The sequence below is a fragment of the Podarcis filfolensis genome (genome assembly GCF_964270895.1).
Source record: "Podarcis filfolensis genome assembly, chromosome: 10".
Lineage (NCBI taxonomy): Eukaryota > Metazoa > Chordata > Lepidosauria > Squamata > Lacertidae > Podarcis > Podarcis filfolensis.
The window spans coordinates 5,873,832-5,892,420 of NC_139612.1; the positions used below are offsets into that span (position 1 = coordinate 5,873,832).

Below are 18,589 nucleotides of genomic sequence, written 5' to 3' on the forward strand. Positions count from 1 at the left end.
TAACACTTAAACAGATACATTATGTAAAAGAGTGCCTGGAACAAAATAAAATATTAAATCATTTGTAATAAAGGTTTTAACTAAATATACTTTTCACAGTCGGGCATAGCCCTGCTGGCTTTGTACAAGTGTGTTTTGTACAATAACCACAAAATGGCTGGCTGCCCACAATGTATTTAGATGCCTTGTCTGATGTATTAATTCACTTGGCAAGATGCCTGTAGTAGGCGGAAGCCATGGAACTGCAGCAACAGATTAATGCTTTTTCATTAAGATGACAGGATGCAGACCTTTAACCAAGCTAACCATTAGATTAAAATGGATCCAGCCTTTCTACTTTCCCAGGAAAGTCACGTAAGTAATGGAAACTGAAATTCTTTCATGCTGCAATCCTATACATACTAATCTGGGAGCACATCCTATTTAACTCAATATGACAGACTTCTAAATGGACATACAATACAGTTGCGCTGTCAAGGCATTAAAACAAGCAGTTCACAGAGCTTGGCTGATAACGCCTATGTTACAGTAACAGGTAGGCTCAAAATATTAAACTTCTGGTTTCAAGCTGCATATTATAGCTAGAAGTTGTATTAATTAATATAAAGTTACAAGGAAACACTGCCCAAGTAGAGGAGGGAAGATCCATTGAGGCTAATGAACTACTAAAAAGTCAGATTTGCACAGCAATGAAAGACGCATTTAGAATGTTCAATCGACTTTCTGAAGATTTTTTGCTGAACAGATTGGACAAATTCAATCACCATTGTATTATTTCACAGACAATGAATATGTCATGTAGACAATTCCTTTCAAATGTGGAACAGACTTTCAGACTTAATCCTGGAGTAAATGTGAGAAGTTCTTTTTTTCAGATGTGTCAACGTCTTCAAATCCAAGCATTTTGAAATAATTGTGAACAAAATTAACCAGGTATGATAATCTGAAAGCAGAAGCTGTGGGGCTGCACATCTACAGCACCTGAAGGAGATAACCAACTCACTAAGAACCTGTGCATAAGCAATAGAAGAAGAGCTGTTCTCTATTATTTTACTTCCCTTTACACTTCTCACCTGTTATAACAGACCATAAATGCTTGATACTTTGCTGCTAAGGCAACCAGACCTGTAGAATAAAGCTGTGATCTACCTGTTGGATGTGCCTGATCTAGGTTAAATAGGTTAATGTGGTTTACAAGTGGATTTGTAATTGTTGACAAGACTTTGCAAAAGAGTAAACACCTACTGATTTATAGAACAAGTCATAGTCCATAATACAACACAGAGGCAGCATTCACGTGCCACAATAAACTAGGGTAGTGGGCTCAGTGTGACTTATTGCCGGGATGGCAACCCACACCTACCTTTCCTGCAGCTGTGATACACAGTGTCAGGCACAGGAACCTCTGGGAAGGAACCCTATGAAACACTTTCCCACACCTGGCAAGGAGCGAGCAAGGAGACTGGATGCCAAGCCACAACAGGTGAGCCAGAATCTAGCTGAGTTATGGTAGCTAGCAAGACAGCTGGGCACACTAGACCTGTTAGTACCAAAGCTAGGCAGATCACATGCACTGTCCCTTCCCCTGTGCACAACAGCTACACCAGTTCATGGAGGAAAAGAATGTCAGTAAAACTTCTTGGAAGAAAGTAAATGAAAGCTGGTTGGATTTCTAGAGAGCAGGAAGAAGGTATTCCTTCCCACTTCTCTGAAGCATCCCTGTGCAGGGCAAGGAGGAGAGTTCTTCACCTCCCCACCCACCTTCAGGATTCTAGAAGACATTAGGGACTTGGAGTGGCCAATTCGTTTCTCTACTTCAAGCCTCCCCATCCCACCCCACCCTCAACATTCTGTGCTCAGCAATCCTAAACATCCAAAAATCTTGGAAGTCACCAGACAACAGGACCCACGTTGCAACAATTTTTTAATGCTTTTTAAAAAAGAGGAAGCTACCTTCTACCATTGGCTCAACTAGCTTAGTACTATATACAATGACTGGCAGCAGCTCTCCAGAATTTCAGAATGGAGCATTCTCAGCCCTGTCTAGAGATACTGGGAAACGAACCCAATAAGCTCTGCATGCAATCCAGTTTACATCTGCGAATCTCCAGCTACAAATGTGAGCCTTTTAGCACAAGTAACAGGAGAGGGAATAGTTTTTCCTCCTGAAAACCCAGTCCCAGCACTTAACAGCCACCTAACATACTCCAGAGCCCTGAAGGAGCGCATACCTTACATTTTGGTGTGGGTTCCAACTTGTTGCTTCTACTATTAAACCCAGGCAATTCCACACCTATTCAGGTGGAGCTATTCCCACATACCAGTAAAATATTAATTCTTTTAATTAGGAAAAAACAAACAGTCCAACTGCTTTCAGGGCCAACAAAACGTTAAAGGCATACACTGAAATGAAAGGAAGGAAAGGGGGAGCAGGAGAGACTTATTTAAACACCTAACATTCTATAGTATCTATCCTAAGGTGGGTATAAAGGTCAGAGCAGATGCATGTGCATGCGCAACAAAAGAGATAAAGCGCAAACACTCTTTCTACAAATACTGCTATTAGAAGAATTAAGGAAATACCACCCAAGTACCTAGACAACTACTGAGCAAAACAACTAGACCCAACAGAGATATAACAAATGTGTGTTTGGCCTTTTAATGCATTGTGTGCATCTGAAACACAAACTATAGAAACAACAATGGACACAGATAAAATTGGAAAGACCCATGAGGTGGCCCCATTCACATGCAGCCCCCAGCCCCATGGCATCTGATCTTAGATAAGCAGTTCCCACATGGTAGTGGCTGCATTTGAAGGACACCTGTGTGGAAACACTAAGGACAACAGGAGATGACTGGTTACTTCCCGGACAAATTGCCAAAAAAACCCTGTTTCCTTTTCCATTAAAAAACATGCACTACTGAAGCTAAACAGCACCTTCAATCAGAAACACACAGGGGAAAAGCATGCTACCATAATCTAAGGCAGCAGTTTGATTGCTTTTCTGGACTGAGATTTCACACACAAAATTTGTATGTTTCAAACCTTAGTAAGTGCCTTGGAATTGGAGAAGTGAGGTACACACCAAGAGATCACTCCCTGTCACAAGTGGAGAAGTTTTTATTAAGGAGGAAGGGGGAAAGGACAGATCTTTCCTTTCCCACTCTCAGGAACACAATGCACATAAATCTTGGAAAGGGAATTGTGTTTGGAGTGTTAAGGGAACTGTCCTCCTCCATGGTATTTGGAGAGATTTCAGGAAAAGGAGGACCCCTAAAAACCTCCACCCTCCCATTCTTTTAGCCCAGTAAATTGAGGCTTCAAGAGGGCAGAAAAAGGTGTCCTTTTCCCTCTTCTCCCTCCTGAAACCTCTCCCAGCTTTGCAAGCCCTAAACAATTCTATAAAACTTCTGTGGTAACTGGTGCCTGGAAAAAGAACACTGCAACCTTTGGTTACGGCTTCCTGCTAATCCCTCTAATAACTATTTTAAATGGATCTATGCCTATCAGTTTGGCTAACACAGCTGCCCAAAGGTAAGTTAGTGGTTAAGACTCGGGGGATTTACAATGTACTCCTAAGTCTATTGTGTTTTTTCCAAAAATCAGCCCTACAAGGATCCAGTATTTGTTACCCATGCAGGAGAGCTGGTTGCTTAAAGCTAACAGAATTGGAAGCTGTGACTAATAGTCACTGCCCCCTCCCCAACTAAAGAGCCTCTGAATGACAAAAGCTGTTCCCTACTACCAAGGCTGATGTTTCCAAGGCCAACCTGAACAAATTAATGGCCAGTCCTACTCCACTTCATGTTGGCTCTTGTTTATGAAAACTTCCATGTACCAGCTTTCACATAAACTTCTAATTTCACTTCTCCCCTTCCAGCCCCTGTGTGAATGTCACCCCCTATCACACTTCAGATCAGATTTATGGGAGCATATAGGGGGCCCAAAAACAAGGATTGCTTGCTCACACTATTAAAACCTACTAACAGAATAAATAAAATAGCAGCAAACATTAGGTCAAAGCGAACACATTACGTTATTGTGGTCAACTTGTATAGATACCCAGCAAAGATCTGAGAGAATAAATGTTTTTAGCTGTTACCAAAATGTGATGAGTGTTGGCACCTACCTTCATAATATGCACAACCCCTTAGTTTTCTAAGTTGGATCCAAAGGTTGCAGAAGGATCTTTTTTAGCCGCCAGCCAATTCCAGCCGCAACCCCAACACTGCTGAACACTCACTGAAAAGCACATGGATTCAGTATGTGCAAGTGAAAATGTGCTTGTGCAAGGCACCTCAGTCCAATTTTGCACTCCCACACCACAGCTGATGTTGTTCAGGAAGGGATGGGGGAAATCCTTGCACAAGGAACCTTTCCCTTTCACAAGCTTAGGATCCAACTCTACGAATTTAGTATTTCTAATATAGATAGCATCTAGTAAAGCTTACCTTTATCAGCTATGATTGAGGCATCCTGTCTTGCAATGGACATGGGCAATACTTTTCTAGCAGAAACGTTTTCTGTGCCAGCAGCCACAGAAACCGTGGCACTTGCAGTTGAAACATTAGACATGCTTTGTGTCATAGACACATCAGAGTTTCTTTCATCTGTATCAGAATCATCAGAATGCAGAGGATTTGTAAAACAAAGGGGTACTCTAACTGGAAGCATGCCACTGTGATAATGATCCGCTGATTCACTGGAAGGAGCATCCATTTGAGATGGTGAGTTCGAGACTACAGACAGATTTTTAATCCCATGACATAAAACAGCTGGAGATGTGTCCTCTGGTGTTGATGTTGGCTGTACATTTTTTGTCCCTTGTAATGACCACATAGCATGTCCCTTCTCTTTGAGAGGCAAACAGTCTGGTCTTTGCAGAGGATCAGAACCTACCAGACACTGATGGCCTTCAGGTGAGGATGTTACAGCTTTAATCAGTGGCTGCATATTGCATTCTATGCAAGAGTTTTGGAAGGTATCTGTAGGAGCATCTCCTGAGCCTTGTTCCTGTAGTTTAGATGTCTTATCCACCGCACAAGATGAGCCAGTTTTAATTTTGATTGCATGTCCCCTATTCAAGAGGGTGTTCCCATCAAAGCTCCTTGGCCCCTCTTGAAGGGGTACCTTTTTAATTTCAAAACTCAAGTTGCGCTCAAGCTTTTTCTCTACACGTTCAGAGACTTCATTCTTCCCTGGATGTTCTTCGGACTTATTGTAGTTTTCATTGAGGTCTGTTGGATGCTCTGAAGAAACCATGTGCAGAACAGGCTTTGGATGGTATCTATCATTGTCCTGCCAAACAGTTGTTACTGTTGGATAAGCTGAAGGAGGGGATGGTGTTAAAATGGGTGGTACTGGATGAGGCTCTGGAGGCTGCAGAATTTCTTCTTTTACATCTCCTTCTACAAGGCAGCTAAAGAGAATAATTGTGTAAGTACTCCGTAATTAAGGATTGTGTACATTTATTATATAAGCTACCTATTCAGAATATGAACTTTAAAAACCCTTTCTCAGAATTACGTTCACAATAAAAAATAGGCACATTTTATCCAAAATAGTTAGAATGTCAAAATCCACAAAAATGCAATAAATAGGAACCAAATGCTATAGTTTTGTAATAATCCCAGGAAACAGAACTTTCTTCAAACACCCTTAACTTTTACACCCAATATTTGAATAAAGGTCAACCCAGAAGCACATTAAGTATCAAGAAAGCATTTAACACATGAAGAAAAGATGGTATCATGCTGTTATTGTCTATGGGCAACCACCAGAACCTACTATTTATTGCTTAAAATCTACAATAAAGCATGCGATTATCAGCAGTCTGCAGGAAAGCCATGCCCCCTTGTGGCAAAATTTGAACTACATGTGTTGGAGGGGCAGGGGTATAATGCTTACTGCAACAAAGCATGACGACTGCACCAGCTTCTAGTAAGTTTGACAGAACATTTGAATGCCTTCCTGATTATGACATTCCTGATATGATGGTATAACCCCTCTATTATACATATAACATGGGACACAAGCAGTCTGTGGGAAAGCCCATACTTGAAAGAATGTATAGGGAGGACTATCATTGGATTAACTGCCTGATTCGTGCAACCTTATTTTGATTAGACTGCTGAAGTCTGAATTAGGCCACAGTTACATAATTTTCCAGTTTATTGTATGTAGATATAAAATACATTGTTTGTCAGAGGTCCATAACCCTGACATTCACCCAGGTATATAGAATGTAGCAAACCAATCTACAATATATCTCCACATTGTCTCTTTTGTTACCACTGGAGATGTTAGCAGATACACACACACACACAATACTATGATTTATGGACTTGCATGCCTTAAGATTCAGAAAGTATGTCACCAGGTGGATTTATTTTACAGAAAATCCAGAATTTTTTTTAAGCACAGCTTTCTCTACAAGCATCAAATGATTACACTTGCTTCAAGGATGAATGAAAGGACAAGAATGTCGAATATGAAATAGGATGAAGATGTTTGTAAGTGCTTAAAATGGAACAGATGACAGGCACAGAGATAGTAAGCAATCATTATAGAAGGGCACTTCATGGAAATCATGAAGCAAAAAGCACATGGCTGACATAATAAAACTCTTTCTTTAGCAAGATGTGATGAGCAGTAGTGTCTGCTGACGGGCAAAGTGAGTCTCATCAGCCAGGGTGCTTTTCCTTCATTGAATTAGGAAAATAAGACAATAATGCAACGTTCAGTGAAATCTTTAAAATTATGATGTTAACTTGCAACTCAGTAAACTGAATCTGCTGGGAGGATGTGGCCTGGGAATGTTTTTCCCTAACCTAAAAGAAGTTGCCAAGAAACAGAATGCTTGCCTTCTTAAACATCTGATGGACTACCAGACTGGAGTCTGATGAGAGTACTATCAAACTAATATTACATAAATACAGCACCCTATGAAATGTTCCAAGGGTGAAAGTGAAACCATTTGCCTCTCCAGATGTTGTTAGACTACAACTCCCCCTAGTCCCAGCGAGTACTGCCAATGGTCAAGAATGATGGGAGTTATAGTACAGCAACATCTGGAGGTTCTCCATTCCTGCCTTACACCAATAAGCTGACTAAATTTGTTCTTGGGCATATGCTCATCTGACCAGATACTAATGGAAATAAAATGGGTCCATAATAAACTATTCCCTAGTAATTCTCCACGAGTACCTGCGAGTTCGAGGTGGCTTTGGTGGAGGTGAATCCTGTTTCTCAAGCTCTCCAGAACTGGCGGTATTTTCTGTGCCAACTTCATCCTGTCAAGAAAATTAAATCCCCAAAAGTTTTATTCAAAGGTTAAGAGAAACATCCACACAAAAACCAAAACATACACCAGCTTGGGATTGAGTTACTGTGCATATTGTGTTAAATGTGAGCACAAAGAAATACCCTATGAATGAATAGTATAATTTCACATGACTCAAATTTAATAGGGAGCTTTTCCTAGTCTGGCGATATAAAGGAATCAAAATTATAACCCACAACACATTTGTTCTTCATATTCTCATCTGAATTATGTTTTATGAATATGAATAATGCCCAATAATGCCAAAAACAAGGGACCCAAATGCAATCAGTAAAAAGCAGGTCTTGGGTTAGGGAGGTGGCAACATTACAGGCTTGCTGTGAATGTGTGTGTTTCAACTTTGAGTGGGCTTCCCAAGGATCCCTGAGCTTTCCTTTCGATCTCTGCTGGCTATCCAAGCCTGTCCAGTGCTGATCCTTTCGATCTCAAATTTGGAAGTGGAAAAGATCACCGCAGGGTGGGATTTGCAAGGAGGCTGGGTTATCCAGCTGAGCTACAAAGGAGGAGGCACAGGGATGCTCTCAGAGCACAGAAAAATTCTCCCTTTCTCCTGCTGAGATAAGCAACAGAAGGAAGCTTGCATTTTGAAAACTTTCCTTCGACACTTTAGCAGCAGTAGTGGGAGGGGGCAAAGGGGAGAAATAATTCCGTCTCCTCTTCTGCCTCCCCCTTGCTGCTGCCACCACTGCTAATGTAAACACACTGGGAGGGAGAGGGGGAGAGCAAGGAACTTTTGCCCCTTAAGGGAAAAATTGTAGATCCATCAATAGCAGAAAGACCGCCATTGCTCCATAGCACAAAGCCCTCTAAAATCAAATTAAAGGCCTTCAAGCCACCATGCCATGCATTCTGCCTCCTAACCGTAAGTGCTATGTATAATGCAACATGAAAGACCAGAAAAGACCAGGCATAATGCACAGTGGGAAATAAAAAGCAAAAAACCAAAAACCACTGCATTTCTGTATCTTGCTGCTAGGCTCTTCCAAGTCCAGCTCACACCAAGCACCAACTAAGAAAAGTGGGGAAGACATAGGCCAAAGCTGCAATTTTCCACTGGTCGCAAGCTTCTTAGCAATAAGACAGCATTCCTGGAGATACCACTGCAAAGAAGAGGGTGACTGAGGAATCAATCCAGCAATGGCTGGAGGAGCATAACTTGCAGGCTCTGTGGCCCATAAGCTGAGAACCACTGGCTAGACCCAACTGCAGCCAACATGCACCAAACAATCCACATGACATTACAAAGTACACAGTTTTATAAAACTCTCATAATATTTATCCATATTCTTTGTTAGTAACCCAGCAAAATTTAGTTGAAACTGTAAATAATAACAGATGTGTTTATTTTCTTTATTATTAATTGCTGGATCATTTTATTACAGCACAACTGTACCTTGTGAAAGTTCCTAATAAAAAGTCCCAAGTCAGCCAACAGATTTGAATGTTATGAGTACAAGTTTAAAATATTTTAATGACTGTTTAGTCATTTACAGGCCAGTGAAAAGGCCAGCTACTGCTGAAGGATCTTTACATAATATATCTAATAGCGAAGTAGTGACAGACTATATAAGACTTCTGGGAAAGTGTCTGAACAAGGCAAAGAGAGAAGACAGGACCAGGACTTATAAAAAATAAAATTAAAAAGGCAGGTAGATAGAGAGGTGTTAACTCAAAATATTCTGCAATATATAAGCCAGGCATAAAATATTTTCAAATAATTCAGTTATGAGAAGCAAATATTTCTCAACACTGTTTCAAGGCAGCAAACAGAGAGTTTATGAAAAAGATACAAAGGAACTTAAAGCAAATCAGTTTGTATAGAACGAGGAGGGTGAAAGGAAGAACAGAGCCAAGGGCAGACTACTAGAGATCTATGAAAATAGACCCAGGAGCTTATATCATTAAATAAGATTAAAAGCGGTATCTACTGAAAAAATCAAATGTACCATATAAACCCATCTAATTCAACATATCGCCTTAGCATCCAACCCCTTGTTGCCATTACAGAACATTAACAGAAGTGCTTTTGTTTAACTGCTCAAGGACGAAGATTTACTCATACTCCCTGCACCATCAGCTACATTCTCCTTTGCATTAAAGTATCATTGAGCAGCCTAATCCATTTCATGTCATGTCCTCAATTAATGTACCAAATGTTATGGCTACTGAACATGTGGATTAAGACATTAGCTTCTGGCAATCAAAAAAACAAAGCAAAACCCAAGAAGGTATAATGCATGTTGTCAAGATGAGCTCATCTACGGTGGGGAAGAACAGATGGTGGTCTTACAAGAGAAAACCTTTGCCTCTTTAAATCATTTTTTCTTCAGCCAACTTATTGCCTATTTTCCTAGGCAAATGTTATTCTATTTTATTTCAGTAGCTACATTTAAGAAAGAATTTTCTTTGATGCAAAAGATATTGTGTAGCCCACAAGAGCTTGGTCTAGTAATTTTCAAAAGCTGATTATATGCTTATGAACCAGAATGTGGCTTTTGAAAAAAAATTGGTCCATTGGCACTGCTGGGAAAAGCCAATCTCTATGCTGAAATGGCTAGGCTTTAATTAAAACAGAGGGGGGAAATAACACAACACACACAGTCATGGCTTTGTCCACACATATTTGTGATGCAGCAGCCATTGTGGAACTTGTAAAGGAATTAAAAGTTCTTTTCTGCCAACAAAGAGGCCACTAGATTCGGCACAGCAACAGCACTCAATCTCCCACATACATTAAGGTTACCTTAAACACCCAGGAAATTGGTCATCATATTAAAGAGTTTCTCTTAAAATATAAAGTATGAAATAAATGATCCCAACAGCAGGGACACAAATCGTGATCTAAGTTGTCAAAAATTCACAGGAGAAAATGGACAACTTGGTGAACCCTTACTTAAAATATTTAACAAACTCTCTTAAAATGTGAGGTTTTAATAGCGTTGTTCTATTTCTATTCTAAATGGGGTGATAAGCATTAGAGCCGATGTGGAACACACTTCTTTAAAAATGCTTATTTTGGTTAATGGAAGAGAAGCTCCTCCAGACAATTACTGCAATTTTACTTTATACTTCCTGCATAGGTGTAAATTAGGTTTCTGCCTACTAGAACTGATGCGATGCCGTTAGGAAGACAATTGTGTATCAAGACCCCAACCATCATCAAATAGTTTCATTTCATCAAATAATAAGGATGTGGCCAAGAAACCACAGAGCCTAGGGCTTGCCGATCAGAAGGTCGGCGGTTCGAATCCCCACGACGGGGTGAGCTCCTGTTGCTCGGTCCCTGCTCCTGCCAACCTAGCAGTCCAAAAGCACATCAAAGTGCAAGTAGATTAATAGGTACCGTTCGGGCGGGAAGGTAAACGGCGTTTCCATGCGCTGCTCTGGTTTAGCCAGAAGCAGCTTAGTCATGCTGGCCACATGACCCGGAAGCTGTAGGCCGGCTCCCTCGGCCAGTAAAGTGAGATGAGCGCTGCAACCTCAGAGTCATCCACGACTGGACCTAACGGTCAGGGGTACATTTACCTTAAGAAAGACTCAATCATGTTATGCTCTTTCTAAAGTCAAATAATAATACAAAATGCTATTGTGGTCACCATCAGTTCCTCCCTTCCCTGTGTTCTCAGTGAACTGGAAAGAGAGGCAGGGAAGGGAGCCATCTTTTCCTGCCTTTGCAGCCAAAGACGGAGGGAGCAAAACAAAAGACTCCTATTGCTGTCATTACTTAGTTAAAAATAAAGATGACCCTTTTCCCTAGTCCTCAGGCACATTCAGAAGATGGCTATCAGCAAGTTTCTCTTGCCACTTTTTCCTTCCCCAGTGCCTTTAGGCACTGAAGCACAATTTCTTCTGGAAAAGCTCCGCTGCGACAAGCCAAAGGCCAGTCCAGCAACCTCATAGGGCCTGATCAGAAACCTATGATAAGCCCACAAGCAGGATATGTGCACAGAAGCCCAATCCTATTACACTGTTGCTGCGGACCCCGCATCCTGAGACAACCCCCTCCCCACATTCTCTGCAATTCCTGGCAAACTTGGATGGAGGTACCTGGACATGGCAAGCTACTAAAGGTAAGGTGTAAGGTTCTAGAACTGAACTGGATGTCCTGGCTTGCCTCAGGAGGTCCACTGATGACTAACACCCAAGAAGATTCTTTCTCCCAAGCATTTTCTGTTTACCTCCCAGACTAAGAGTCAGAGAAGTCTGCAGGAGATCTTTCTGGTAACTATAAGCAAAGCAGTTTCAGAGGGAAGATTAAGGCTTTGTCTGCGTGTGGTTACTTTGCCTGGATCAGTCAGTCCAACAAGAGTATTGTGCAACATCCTTTTCAGCTGTTATTGTCTAGAAATAAAATATAGTCAAGAAAGTTGACACTGGTAGAGCATGTTGGACAAGAATGTGCTCCTAAACTATACTTAGGCCAGGCCAGTTGTATCCTATGTGGACTACTAGAACTTGTTGGGGGTGGAGGCAGTTTCCAGCTGAGAATTAAAGGGGTGGGGCAGTTTTCAGCTGAAAACAATAATCCTTACGTAACTTGGGTATTCAGCTTTATTTTCATTAACTCAACACTATGATACAAACCAAAGGCACAGCCCTAATGAGTTTTTTCCATTTTAACTGAAAACACAGCATCAAGGCCTGTTTCTAATAATGCATTCAATAACTGAGAGGTTTGCTCCAAAACAAACCTACTAAGTATCATTAGGTTGCATAGTTTAACCTCTTTGAGTATTATCTATTGTAAGTCATGCCAGTATCAAAAACATAATTTGTCAGCTAAGTCCCTTGTGTCATATCACACTAATTATCATGGGCCAAAATGCAGTAGTAAGACATGCTCTCAACACTGCAAATGCACCAGAACTTTCTGCCTCCCCTTCTCAATGCTGCTCCCCGCAGCATTCAGAAAAGCTTCTGCAGAAACATCAGGAACCCCCTAGAGTGAGACTCCTCAAGACACGAGGGAATACAGCCAGAAATTAAAAAATATCCACTTTCACACCTTACCCCTTGGTGCAAGTGTGGAAGCACTTTCTGATCACATACCAATGGAATGAGGTGGGGAAGAGGAAAGAGACTGCATCCTGGCTATGCAACCAGTGCTGAAACAATAATAACCACAGTAACAGTTTCAAGAAGAAAAAGAAGACAATGACTTTGGTTTCTTTTCAAAAGAATTCAACGGAATAAAGGTTGTTGCAGTAAACTGACCCCATTTAGAAAGAGCCCAGTTGGCAGCAAACTCATACAAACAAGCATGGATTTTAATACCGTATTTACTCGAATGTAACACACACCTTTTGGGGCCAAATTACATCACAAAAAGTAGGGTGTGCATGTGATGGCGCATTTACATTTGCCAGCAAACACTTTTTTTGGTTTCAAGGTTTTGAAAATTGAGGTGAGCATTAGATTGACGGTGCATTACATTCGAATAAATATGGTATCTTATTACCACAAACAAAAAACTAAGATGAACAAGGGTAATTTAACAACAAGGAAAAGCGACTATTTTAAATTTCATGAAATATGACAAAAACACCTACCAGCCCATCTGCAATTTTCCAGTTTGCACAACTTTCATATTTTTGAAGTTGCTTTTCAAACAACTGTGCTATGGCTCGATGAACAAGTTCATACTGTTCCTGGGTGCATGATAAAAACCAAAATTAGCATACAAATATATAAGCAGTGTTTCAAAGACACTATTTCACAAAGTGGTGATGTCACAGCCATATACTCAACTTCTGAACTGAAAGCAGTATTACCTTAGTCTGTACTGCGGAATGTCTTTGTGTCCTCATTTCTTGTATTAAATTAAACACATTGAATTCCTCTGGTATTTTCTGAAATACAAAGGAGCAGAAGGTTGTCCACTGATGTACTTTGGTTCAAATACTATCTAGAAGTCACAAAATGCTTCAGTATTTAGTATTTCTATTGCAATCATGAACTAATTAGAAGTAACAAAAGAAAAAGGAAAATAAACTTCATTGCTGCTACGGGAAAAGGTACCATCTAACTTAAAACTCATTTTCAAATCATGTTCAATTTTGCACACTGAGGAGAACTCCATTACTCCCCTATAAAACTCTACTCTAATGACTGGCATAAGATGACCTAGTTTTGCAGCATTAGATTGCTATAAATCCTCCTTACCCCAGCTTTCAACAAATTCCATGTATAATCTATGGCACAGATGGCTCCTGTTCTTCCACACCCAGCACTATAGTGGAAAAAGATGAACACCATAAGAGAAAAGGAGGCTTAAAACTTTGCATTTATGTTCATACCTACCAAACACTTAACAGGAGGTATCCTTGAAAAACTATTTTAGAGTTGATGTTTAAACAATTCTGAATTATCACCAACTGGATTTTTGTTATAATAAGTAGTGGTTTGTGTTTTCATATCAAAAGCATAAATCTACAATTTTGCTTCAAGGTTTTATCTATTCAACATACCAATCTACACCCAAAAATATGTCCCTCTTCAACAAACACATTGCCAATACATATAAAACGGGACTGTATTGTAACAACAAACGTAATAACCATATACAATTGTTAGGGTAATCCATATAGGCATTTTCTACATACAGTACATCAAAATGAATTAGTCCATTTATTTATCAGCTGGTGACTATTTACATTTTACAGTGGTACCTCGGGATGTGAATGGGATCTGTTCTGGAGCCCCGTTTGCATCCTGAATAGAACATAAGACGCAACGGCGCGTCTGCACATGCACAGGTCACGTTTCGCCGTTTCCGTACATGCGCATGACGTTATTTTGAGTGTGTGCACATGAGTGAGCGGCGAAACCCGTGGAGCGCAACCCGAAAGCGCTCACCCTGAAGCATATTCAACCCAAGGTATGACTGTATTTCAACTACAGTCAAGCACAAAGGGTAGTTGAAAATAAAAACTATCTGTGAGTCCTATTTTCAAGATACAGGCCTGGTTTACATATTACAATAAATCATAGTTAAAATCCAACTGTTATTTAACGTGGACCACACAGCATGCTAGTGCATGTACCTGAGAAGTTATTGCTCTGCTCTACTGAGAACCAAGCCAGAGAATAGTATGTCATAACATCCGAATATAGGGTTGTGGTTTGTTCCTTTTCACACATCCCATGAATCACAACCAAGGTTTGCTCTTGGCTTAGAACTTCAATCAATCAATCAAATCAATAGATTTTTATTGTTTATTGCCAATGGCCATCACAATACAATGTAAGCACAAATCACACAACTACAGAACGAAATACATCCTTTTGGATAGTGCAAGTGCCAAACCCTAGGGATGCTGACCAGAATGTATGTTTTTTTTAAAAAAAAAATCTGCACATTGTAGATTTGTCTAGGTCTGACATAGGACTTATGATTTATTAAGGGAAACAAATAATGTACCATGGTTCAGATATCATGACAAGTATGACTCTGGCTTGTTTACTAGTGGCATGGCAGAAGTGGAGTGAGAATCTTTGGGCAGTATGCATGAGCACACTGCTTGTACACATTTAACCGCAGTTCATAACTATGGTTTAATGCAGCGTGTGAACTGGGCTGTGTCTCAAATGTTTTCAAAGACAGTCCGCACAGAAGTCTGTATTTAACAAATATAAATCTGTTTCAAGCCTTATTACATTACTGTAGTCCCCTTTCCTCTGTCAAGAACTCTAGGCAATGTGTTTTTGAGAAAGTATTCCTAGATTTAAGAAATTCCTATAATACTCACAGAATAATTAACAGGTGTTGAAGACATGACAAGTTAAAATATAAGGGATGCTTTGAATTAAACACACTCTAAAGTACAATGTAGCGCCCCCCCCCCCACAAAAAAACCACCATTACAGAGACATCAAGATTGATATCACACACGGTGACAACTTTTTGACTTTAATATCTATCTCATCATATCCCAGGATCCCTGGCAGGGATAGCAACAGTTTTGAATGAATATGTTACACTCACTTCTACAAATGCCTAGAAACAGAAGCACATTTACCCCACAATCAAGATGCACTTGCTGCATTTTATCTGTCTCTTGTACTTAGGGTAACATGCTTCCTGTATATGCATACTTTCTCTCCTTCCAAAATAATGGGCTGGGTTTGGTTACCTCTTTTTCCCCCACTCAATATTTATTTATGTATGATATTTATATACCACCCGCTAACATAGGTTCCAAATAAAATTACACAAAAAGTTGTTACTGCTACAACAATGTTAACATTATTCAGTAATACAGTGCATCCTGATATGTACATATCATATAATACTACAGCAGTATAGCAATGAAAATGTCAAAGAGATGAACTAGCCATAGATTTTTACAAATGTTTATGCATCCATGTTAATATGATTCTGCTGCTTTATCCTCAAGATTAGGTTTAGTACCCTCAAACTCTCTTGAGCTCACCAGCTGATTGCAATGCACTATTAAACTTACATACACAAAGGCAACACACGAAAGCCATCAATTCCAAAGTTAAAAAATAATACTTTCTAGGATCCCCCATTTAAATTCCTGCATGAAAATTTTAATTTGTACCTGCAGTGTATGCAAATAGGAACATCTTCATGCTCCTGGTATTCCCTCATTAAGCTGATCATGTCCAGAATAGAATCAAAAGATGATGGAACGTCGTGGTCAGGCCAATTCACATAATGAAATTGATAAACCCTTCGTGTTTCCTAGAAGGAAAAAAGGTTGTGTTATATCTCTGGAAAGGGGTCAGCAAACTTTTCCAGCAGAGGGCTGGTCCACTGTCACTCAGACCTTGTGGGGGGCCAGACTATACTTGGGGGGGGGGAGAACAAATTCCTATGCCCCACAAATACCCCAGAGATGCATTTTAAATAAAAGCACACATTCTACTCATGTATAAATATGCTGATTCCAGGGCCATCCATGGGCCGGATTCAGAAGGCAATGGGGCCTGATCTGGCCCCCAGGCCTTGGTTTGCCTACCCATGTCTTTGAAGGTTGGCTTGTAGAAACTGTCCATTTTGGGAGCTGATCAGGTACTCAGAGAAAAGTGAATAAAAATGTTGTGAAATACCACCATTAAGAAATATTTTTAAAGAAACAATGAAGTAAATAAGCAAGTGTAGGAGCTGCTTCACACAAATGGCTCACCGTATAGAGCTCATGAGGCTACATTTTACGTGGTAAGCACACCACTGCCAGCATCTACCCAGAACAGACCAACAAGTTTATAATTATTTTCCTACATAATGAATATAATTTTAATAAATTAATACAAACCCAGAGACTACATATGGTGTCTCTGAAATAGCACAAGTTGCAAAATTTGCTTCACTTAAAAGTTGACACAGACACTGGGTCAAAGCCCACGTCCGTCAAATATTAAGCTTCTGTTTGTTGAGCCTTTACAAATACACTCCAGCCCATTCGTGGCACCCTAGGCCCTTATGCAGGGCTACTGACAACAACATACAGATACAGACAGGTTCTGCCAGAGGTAGAATTTAGAACCAAGTAGTGAATTCAGCTTCCCGGGAATCACAGCTTTAAATTTACAAGGCCTAGAAACATTTCTGCAAACTATACAAGAGGAAGCAACAAAACCACCATTAAGCTCAGCCCAGATCCCAATGCACACGACACTCAAATTTATTAAAGTTGAAGAAAAGTGAAGCCACTCAAGTGCCTCATAATGCACCAAGAAGCATTTAAACCACACAAATAAGTAACTGAAGGAGCATCATCTCAAGTCAAGATTTGAGTTGAGCTGCCACTGCCCCAAATGACCAAAAACTCCTTTTGTGTCTTTTGGATGCCAAGTTATTATTAATTTTAGTAATATTTATTAAATTTGTATACTGCCCTATACCTGCTAGTCTCAGGGCGGTTACAACATAAAATCACAATATTAAAACACAAAATACAAAAGGTTTTCAGGACGGTTGACAGTTGGAGACATTATCCTGCCAGTTATCGCATGTCGCAAGGCCATTTCAGCCCCACATTAACATGTCGTCAAAAGGGGCAAAGTGATTTGGTACACAGAAGACATCAGGCTAACAATACTACGTTTAAACCAGCTGCAATATAGAGCTTTTATCTTACTTACATTCTGAAAGGCTAATAGCAGAGTTCTAATATAGTAGTCTGTTCTGACTTGCTCAGCTTCCTAAATGAAAAGGGAATATTTGTGAATAGAGGGAAACGTCACAAAATTTTAGCTTAGTACCGACAGTAGTACTTTACTCACTCAAATCTAATTTAGTCTTAACAGCAGTATTGTATCCACTTAGGTTAATCTTTAAAAATAGCAGAATTCAGAATCACACCATTCATAGGAGCACATGAATGAATTTTGATTTGCTTCACTTGTTTTAAGTAAAACAATAACCAGAATTTAGGTTCTGTGCCAATGTAGCATTAACCATAACTAAAACTTGAAAATTTTTGGGAAAGTCATATCTACACTGACACTAAGCCAGAGCGGTCAGCACTTGTGGGCTATAAAGGTAAAGGGACCCCTGACCATTAGGTCCAGTCGTGACCGACTCTGGGGTTGCGGCGCTCATCTCACTTTACTGGCCGAGGGTACAGCTTCCGGGTCATGTGGCCAGCATGACTAAGCTGCTTCTGGCAAACCAGAGCTGCGCACGGAAACGCTGTTTGCCTTCCCGCCGGAGCGATACCTATTTATCTACTTGCACTTGACATGCTTTCGAACTGCTAGGTTGGCAGGAGCAGGGACTGAGCAACGGGAGCTCACCCCGTCGCGGGGATTCGAACCGCCGACCTTCTGATCGGCAAGTCCTCGTCTCTGTGGTTTAACCCACAGCGCCACCCGTGTGCCTTGTGGGCTATAGTTCCTTTAAATAATGGGCTAGATCCAAGCAACCATGAGTGGAAGGAAAGTAACTGCTACTGTTGTTCCACAAGATCTTGGGATAAGCTTGCACGGTGCTATCATAGGAGGTTTTTTATTCTCCTGTTTCTGATTGTCAAAAGAGAGTGAGTTCTTGGACAAGAGAACATTGCATGGGAAGTGAAACTGAATCTAAATCTAAACAAAGCATAAAAGATCCCTCCTGTGAGACGTCTGCATCCAACCAAGAGTCGCCTGCCTGAGTCTTTCAGGTATTCTTTTGCACACATGTGCATAACTTACCCTGCTTTTCTTCCTTATTGGTTTTCTCATTTCTATGACACTATTATAATAAACTAATAATAATAATAATAATAATAATA

At 40.3% G+C, this 18,589-nt stretch overlaps 1 protein-coding gene across 4 annotated transcripts in view; it reads right to left on the minus strand.

Moving 5' to 3' along the window:
* Positions 1-18,589, minus strand: part of PTPN12 (protein tyrosine phosphatase non-receptor type 12) — a 57,620-nt gene that overhangs the window by 6,215 nt on the left and 32,816 nt on the right. For all 4 annotated transcript variants that reach the window (XM_083575084.1, XM_083575087.1, XM_083575085.1 and 1 more), the window contains 7 exons: positions 17,457-17,516; positions 15,911-16,053; positions 13,509-13,575; positions 13,118-13,195; positions 12,896-12,994; positions 7,211-7,296; positions 4,456-5,423 (listed from right to left, as the gene is read on the minus strand). In XM_083575084.1, the coding sequence (XP_083431210.1) occupies positions 4,456-5,423; positions 7,211-7,296; positions 12,896-12,994; positions 13,118-13,195; positions 13,509-13,575; positions 15,911-16,053; positions 17,457-17,516 (1,501 nt within the window). The remainder of the gene's footprint in view (positions 1-4,455; positions 5,424-7,210; positions 7,297-12,895; positions 12,995-13,117; positions 13,196-13,508; positions 13,576-15,910; positions 16,054-17,456; positions 17,517-18,589) is intronic.